This window comes from Cricetulus griseus, unplaced genomic scaffold, assembly GCF_003668045.3.
Source record: "Cricetulus griseus strain 17A/GY unplaced genomic scaffold, alternate assembly CriGri-PICRH-1.0 unplaced_scaffold_572, whole genome shotgun sequence".
NCBI classification, from domain to species: Eukaryota; Metazoa; Chordata; class Mammalia; order Rodentia; family Cricetidae; genus Cricetulus; species Cricetulus griseus.
Genome location: NW_023277333.1, coordinates 4,990 through 13,385, shown reverse-complemented (window position 1 = coordinate 13,385; position 8,396 = coordinate 4,990). Strand labels below are relative to the sequence as shown.

General features: G+C 43.9%; 1 protein-coding gene across 1 annotated transcript; it reads left to right on the top strand.

Moving 5' to 3' along the window:
* The first annotated feature begins 1,515 nt into the window (after positions 1-1,515).
* Positions 1,516-2,538, top strand: LOC113831623 (GRB2-associated-binding protein 2-like). Its single transcript, XM_035453891.1, has one exon. The coding sequence runs from the start codon at positions 1,516-1,518 to the stop codon at positions 2,536-2,538; it is 1,023 nt and encodes a 340-aa protein (XP_035309782.1).
* Positions 2,539-8,396: the final 5,858 nt, after the last annotated feature.

The following is an 8,396-nucleotide window of genomic DNA, read 5'->3' as shown; positions in this document are numbered from 1 at the left end:
AGAGAGCAAGAAAGAAAGGGAATCCTGCGAGATCACTGTCAGAAGGCTGGTAAGAAAGTAAGGAGTTGTGAGGGTGGATTTCAAAAGGTGCTAGATAATAGGCACCTCAACTCCTAAGAGAGTTGGATTGGAGAAAGGTACTGGATAATGGATGCCTCAACTCCAAAGAGAGTTTGGCTGTAAAGGCACTGGAAAAGGGGTGCCTCATCTCCTAAGAGATTTGGATTGTAAAAGAACAGGAAAAGGGTTACCTAAACTCCTAAGAGAGTTGGATTGGAAGAGAGATCACAGTCAATCACACAGATAATGTTTAAAGAGACTGGTAAAGTTTCATTTTTAACTTTGGATTAAGTAATAATGCTAAGAAAATTATGAAAGAAACACAGGAAACCCTCCACTGAGGAATCACTCCCCTGTGAGCAGCACACCAGCAGCCAGCAGACCCAGCAGCCCGAGACCTTGTCCACTCAAGCCCGCTGTGGGCTCCAGTCAGCCGACAATGATGTGCTGTGCACAGGCTGGCTGGAGAAATCACCTCCTGAGAAAAAGTTGGGGCACTATGCTTGGAAGAAACGCTGGTTTATCCTGCGGAGTGGTCAAATGAGTGGTGCCCCAGGTGTTCTAGAATACTATAAGAATGAACACTCCAAGAAACCCCTGCAGATCATCAACCTAAACTTCTGTACGCAGTTGGGTATACGCGTGACCTTTAGCAAAAAAGAGCTTGAAAAGAGTTTTATGTTTGATATCAAGACCAATGAGCGCACTTTCTACCTGGTGGCTGAGACAGAGGCTGATAGGAATAGGTGGGTCCAGAGCATCTGCCAGATCTGTGGCTTCAGTCAGACTAAAGAGAGCACTGATACACTGAGAAACCTTTCTTCAGTCAGTCATAGGCTCAGCTCTTCACGAGCTGAATTCAGCAGCTCCAGTCAGCCCCTGCTCCAAGCAAGAAGGTCCTCAGCCTGTTCACAGTCTAGCCAGCCACGTCTAACAAGCCACATCCAGCCTGCCTCGTCTACCAGTGCACCTCAGGAGCATCAACACTTGCACCAACGCATAAGTCAAAGGAGAGAAAATGCAAGGAATGCCAGCTTCTCTCAGAGCATCCGGCAGGAGAGTGATACAGCTGCACAAAAACTTGCCCAGGGCAATAGACACTGTATCAACAGAGTCAGCAGTCAGGTCCATGACTTCTCTAGCCTTCCAAAGCCAAGCCAATACAGTGGTTTTGTCCCCCCTCGTAGCCTGGCTTCACACAGTCACACCAAGGGCAGTTTCACAGTGTCTGCGGCAGATAGTAAGGATGTGTACACCTTCAAGGCACCCAGAAACACCCCACGTAGGGAATTTGGAGACCTCCCCATGGACTCAGCCACAGCTCCCCCACCACTACACCCCAGGACACCACGGGGGAGCAGCCTTCAACAAAGACCGCCAGACAGTGACTACAAGTACCTAACAGGAGGTAGAGGAACTGCCTGCTGGCATGATAAATCTCCAAAAAACACTATCATGGTTCAATCAGACAATGCCAGGTTCTCTCAAAGCAACGTACAAGAGAGTGATACAGCTGCACAAAAACTTGCCCAGGGCAATAGACACAGTATCCACAGAGTCAGCAGTCAGGTCCATGACTTCTATAGACTTCCCAAGCCAAGCCAATACAGTGGCTTTGACCACCCTTGTAGCCTGGCTTCACCCAGTCACACCAAGCCCGGCTTCTCAGTGTCTGCTTCAGATAGTGAGGATATGTACACCTTCAAGGAACCCAGAAACACCCCGTGTAGTGAATTTGGAGACCTCCCAGTGGACTCAGCCATAGCTCCCCCACCACTGCCCCCCAAGACACCTCGGGGGAGCAGCCCCCAACAAAGACCGCCAGACAGTGACTACAAGTACCCGACACGAGATGGAGAAACCGCCTGCTGCCGTGATAAATCTCCAAAAAAGACTATCGTGGGTCTACCAAACAATGCCAGCTCTGATGACAACTATGTGTCTATAAACCCAGGTTCTGACATCCCCATGAGCACAATGCCCCTTCACATTGCCAGCCGAGGAAGCGAGATCCAGCCACCCCCTGTCTATCGCCACCTCAAGCCTGGCCGAAAAGCAAAGCCAGAACCCCTTGACCTGAGAAACAACACTGTTATCAATGAGCTCCCTTTCAAGTCACCTGTCACCAAGCCTTGGTCCACGGTGAACAACACTTTCAATCGCAGCTCCTCCCAGTACTGCCGTTCCATCTCCATTACTGATTCTGGAGACTGTGAAGAGAACTATGTCCCTATGCAGAACCCAATGTCTTCATCCCCTGCACCCAGTGGCACTAACAACCCAGTTCCAAAAAAGAGTACTGGTAATGTGAATTACATAGACCCAGACTTCCAGCCGCCCTCCCCGAGCCCTCAACACAAGCCATCCACATCATCGATCATATCAGATGAGAAAGGAGAATATGTCCAAATAGATGAAGAAAAGAACCAGGCCCTACAAAAGTCCATACAGGAATCGACAAAGATGCGACAGTCCTGAAGGTCCTCCAAAGATGCCAAGCTATGGTAAGGATGGCCATCCCCTGACACCTCTTCTCCTTTGTGAGTTTTGTTCAAAATATGTATGTATGTTCTGTATGTATGGTGTGGCCACACATGTGTGTATGAAGTGTGATCATAATGTGTGACTGTTAACAAAAGAATGCCATTGTGTTGTCTTTAAATCGTGTAATTGCTTGGGAAGGAGCAACAGTTGTTAAAGTACAGGTTAATTGGGAGGGAAATTTCTGCTTTGTTTCCCACAGAAGGTGAAGAGCTGTGGATTCCTTGCAGACTGGTATGGTTTCATGGGGCAGGAACACCTGAAGCAGTGGCCCGGGTGATCTGAATATTTGTTTTCATTTGAATTTGGTTGGTTAGAAATGGTAGTGCTCACAGTCAATCACTTTTTAAATGAAAAAGGAGGAATATGACATAGAAATGATACTTTGTGTAGGAATTGATCCACATTTGTTGATACTTTGTATTGGAATGGATCTTCATTTGTTGATATTAGTTAGGGTTTCTAGATATATAGATATTCTTGGAACCATTCAAAGACCATTCAAATGGAATATATGGCATTTAAATGGCTTAGGGTTTTACTGACAGTGAGACACTGCTCCTGGCACACCAGTTACATCTGAGAGGAAGATGGGCATCGAACAAAAAAAGTTTCCCTTTGACATGGCAAGACTAGCCATTTTGGGCAAGAAGCTGCTCTTGTCTGAACTGTTTGACTGTTGATTTATAAACTGGACATGCAGGACTCACTGGAAAGTGACTGCTTAAACAAGATGGACAGCCATGAAAGGTTCCTGCTTCATGGAAGTGTCTACCAGATGTTCTACAGGACACAGAAAAAAGGTGACGGACAAACTGCCAATGCAGGTGGAGAGTTTGGAATTTCCTGCTGTGCTGAGAAATCTGCCAGACACATTGTGACCTGTAGGCTAAAAATGGATGTCCCAACGTTACCAAGAAACTCTGGGTGACTGTCTAGGAAGCAAGACGTTTCTGTCAGTTCTAGAGTTTATATATTATCCTTCTATGGTCTTTGACGGAGTTGAAGACAGATAGTTATAGTAACACACAAAGATAGAATGGTTAAAATCTTATAGTTCTTACTTGACAACTATATTTTATATATAAAGAAGGGGGAGATGTTGGGACCCAGACACCACAGGGTCTCTGAGTTGTTTTACAGCATAACCACGGGTACCCCCTCTTTATCTGACCTCACCCTACTAGTATCAATATCCTGTTTTGAACCCTTTCACCTGGGGATTTTGTAAGTTTGTATGTAAGGCTGCTCCAAAATAAAGGTGAGAGCTATTCTCTCAGAAAGTGTTCCAGGTATCTTGTCGTTCATCCAAATCTCCAGGCTTTCACCTGATACTCAGAGTTAGTGGCGTCCAAGGGCAGCCAGAGAGCAGCATGCACAAACAGACTCAGCTGTCTGCTGGTGTAGACGATGTTTCCACAGCAAGGCATAACACTGTCATCCTAACATGTCACAGATTTTCAGGTTTAAAATAAACCCAGGAGCCAGAGTCCTCTCGGAATACATCATACCTAAAAACTAATCAAAATGCCTTTCTTTAGTCAACATGACTCCCCGAAAAAATGAAATATGTGTTTGCTCATGTCAAGTCATTTTAAGTAAAAAGAGAAAATATTTTTATATTATATGTACATGCTTAACTCTCCTCTGTCTTCCCATGTGTATATAAGTAGATGCTCAGACATATAATTAAATAATGGTCAACTATTTTTCGAAAAAACTGTTTCAGAACAGAAAGTGCATGTATGTGTGTGTACATGGACATATACATGTAATACAAATTTGACTTTTAATGAAAATACATATTTCAAGAGGTAGCTTTAAATATGGAAAGCACCTAACAGATCATTCATTCTCCCAGGTTCTTTATTTCACAGAAAAAACAAACAAACAAACAAACAAAATACAATGTCCCTCCTCCAGAATCTGAGTACTCCTATCAGGACTGTCTGTGCAATAATGGTATGTGCACACACATAAAATACACAACAAGGCTCTTCTTAAGTCCAGTCACACAGGTACATTCTTCTCCCCTTTAGTCCGGGCCAGCAACCACTCTCCCCAGGCTCCTGCACAGCTCTGACCAGCAATGCTATTTTCCAGACGTTTGTGTGATTGCAGGAGGGGGGCCCTGAAATCTGACTCACTCTCACTCACTGCTGTGCCTTTAGCACCAGGCAGTAGTCATTTAACTGTGCGGAGCAGATATTTAACTGAGCATTGAATGAATGATAATCACTGTTATGAACAACTGAAAAAATTCATGCTTCATTAATGTCATTTTCCAATCATTTTGGATATGTGGGTAACATCCTGTGCTGTCTGTAGGGTACAGCCTTGTACTGGGGGTGCTTCCAAATAGCTGAATAGAGACTTCACATTCCCTCTGTGTGGGTGTCTCTTTCTCTTCTTGGGTCTGAGTTTGAAGCATGGTCCTTAGAATTTCTGAGATCATGTTCTGCTCACTGAGCCACACCCAGCACTAAATGGAGTTAACAATTATTCTGTATCTGATGATAAGGGCTTCACACTTTGACTATGACAGCATGCCCTGTCCTTCAAGGCACAGCCATGTTGGGCTTTGTGGATTTCCTGACTCACACATCATCACCTGGTGTCTGGAGCATTGAAGTTCATGGGAGCTTTCCCACAAGACAGTAGACCAAGGGACGTGAATAATCTGTATAGAAAGTGAGGATCCCATCAATATCATAATTTAAAATAACAACTTCCCCCCAGCAAAAACAATCATTTAAAAACAATAAAGAATTCATCAGTTTCTGGAATATATAAGTAGGATGACAAATGCTGTCCACACAGCAGCTGGTAGGGAGCAGCACCTAAAACCTTAGAGGTGAAGAACACAGCTGTGGGCAGAGGACTGACAAAGACTGATGTCACCCCAGATGCATGGGAAGCAAAGCAGAGAGCCTTCTTCTCATCTCAGCCACTACCCAGGCTTTTGCTTTATTTCAGATTCTGGGGGTCACTTGCATCTCTTGGCTTGTTGCCCCATCCTCCAGTTTCAAAGTCAACAACCTAGCTCCTTTCTATCTTGCTTCTTTCTCTCGTCTCTGCTTCTGTTATCACATATCCTATTCTGGCACTGTTTTCTTCTCTTCCCTTTGAAGACCCAGAGGCTGCAAGGGACACATCTGGATGCACTCTCCATCTTAAGATTTGCAGTTCTCTTTTTGCCAGTAAGTAACCCAAGATTAGAGTACTGGTGAGCAGGAGATTCCCAGAACCACCACATTGTAATTTCACCTTGTGAAACATAACAAAAGGAGTCAGCAAAATTTCTATGTGTAAAACTATGTTAGCTGGGACTGGAAGGATGGCTCAGTGCTTAAGAGCATGCATATTGCTCTTTCAAGAACTAGAGTTCAGGTACCAGAACTCATATAAGGTTGCTCAAAACTGTCATTCTCTAGCTCCAGGGGTATCTGATGCCTCTGGCCTCTGTTGGTGCCTATACTCACACGCCCAAACCCTTTGTCCCCCACAGATAATTGACTCTTTAAAAGTAGTTCATATGCTGAGTTTTGTGTCACACACCTCTAATCCCAGCACTTGTGAGGCAGAGGCAGGCAGATCTACATAAATAGTTCCAGCCTGATCTAGGCCAGCCTGATCTACATAAATAGTTCCAGATCAGCCATTGTTGCCTTGGGAGATCATATCTCAAAAAGAAAAAAAAAGAAGAAATAAAAACAGGTCACATAGAAGAGACTTGTCACAAGACTAGAATCAGTGTCTCTCCAGCAATGCTGGATGACAAGGAGACAGTTGTGTCAATGCCTTTGGAACCCTCAGGGGGAGATTGTTTCCAGAATTCTCCAGCAGTCAATCAAGAAGAGAGAAAATTTTCATAAAGCATTGTTTAAAAGCTTACCTTCATTTTTGTTTTGCTGTCTGTTCACTTTAGATAATGATGTAAGTGGGTTCCAGAGAGTAGATCTAGAAGGTTCGAAAGCATCAGGAGTATGGAAAAATCAAAAGTGCTCTACGGGGGTGGAAGAAAAATACATCAGTTAACGTCCACAGAGAAAGAGAGGAACCAATAGAAGACAGTGAAAGACTGAGATGGCAGACAGAAAACCAGAAAATAGGTAGAGAGATGACAGTCAGACAGACTGATAATAAAGAATAAACACACAAGGATTAGATAGAAGACCGACGGTAGAGAGGTGGTAGACAGACAGACAGGTTTAAGGCAAGGAAGTAGCTAATGTAACGGTGGTCAGCAAGCAAAGGAACAAATTAAAAACTGAATCTAGAGCTGCAGGGAGGAGTAATCCAATCACCAATAACTTACAGTTACTTCCTTAATTTTATTATATGTATCTGTGTGTGTGAGCATGTACATGTGAGCACACGTGCATGCTACAGTTCACAAGTGAAGGCCAGGGATGACTTACAGGGGTCAGTCCCTCTTTCCACTTTGTGGGTCTTTAGGAATTAAAATCAAGTCTTCAGGCTTGGGGGCAAGCACCCTTACTGAACCATCTTGCCATCAGGTTGTATTTGAGGCAGGGTTTTACGTAGTCCAGGGCATCTTCCAACTTAATATACTGCCCAAAATGACCTTTGTTATAGAATATTATTTTAAGCATTTGTTTATGCTATGGAATATTTGTTTGATGATGCAAAGATGTGCTGCATTCTTTTATGTTGCGTTTGTTTAATTCTGTGAAGCTTAGCTGCTTTGCATATCTAAAACACCTGATGGTTTAATAAAGAGCTGAATGGCCAATAGCAAGACAGGAGAAAGGATAGGTGGGGTTGACAGGCAGAGAGAATAAATAGGAGGAGAAATCTGGGAGGATGAGATCTAGGAGTTGAAGAAGGAGGAGGATTCCAGAGGACAGCCACCCAGCTACACAGCAAGCCACAGAGTAATAAGTAAAGAAAGGTATATTAAATAATTATAATAGCCTAGAAATTCCGGGCATTGATGACACATGCCTTTAATGCCAGCACTCTGGAGGCAGAGGCAGGTGGATCTCCGTGATTTTGAAGACAGCCTGGTCTACAGGGTGAGTTCCAGGACAGGTTCCAAAGCAATGCAGAGAGACCCTCTCTCAAAAAGCCAAAAGATAAAAAACAAAAAGCCCAGACACAAAAGGTTTATGGAATAATTTAAGAAAAGCTGGAGTGAAATACGCCATGTTAAGCCTTATTCATAGGTAAGAATAAGCCTCCAAGTGTGTATTTATTTTGCAGCTAGGTGAGCTCTCCAAAAGAGCAAAGATACAAAAAGGAAAAAATAAAACATCAAACAACAGACTTTGAACTTGTGATCCTCTTGCCTGCACTTCTAAAGTGCTGGGATGAAAGGCATGTTCCAGATATTGTGTTCTGAATAAAAACTAAACTGAAATAACTAACAATGCATGAAGAAGAATTTGACCTTGGATTTGGAAATGTTTTCTATTAAAGGGTTCAGCTGGTGGATCTCGGAGCCACATAGGAGAAGGGAGAGTTACACAGAGCTCACTGCTTGGCCCCAGATGGGCACTTGACATAGCTAGGATAACACAGATGCTGTTTATTGCTTTGGGACGCTTAGAATCCACCTGTGGACAAATAATTGAGACTTGTCTTAATTAAAGGAATGTGGAGACAATGCCACTAGCCTTGATGCCACATATGTAGAAGTTCTAGTACCCGGGCCAGGTATGAACTTTGTCTTCATCTCACAGTGGGGCCAGGTAAAGGAGCCACGTCCAGTGGGTGGCAGGAGAAAGGGTGCAGCACAGTGTGAAAACATGAAGGCCAGGAAGGAAATGACG

Coding starts and splice junctions, on each gene's coding strand:
- LOC113831623 (XM_035453891.1), top strand. CDS start 1,516: ATGGTTCAATCAGACAATGCCAGGTTCTCTCAAAGCAACGTACAAGAG.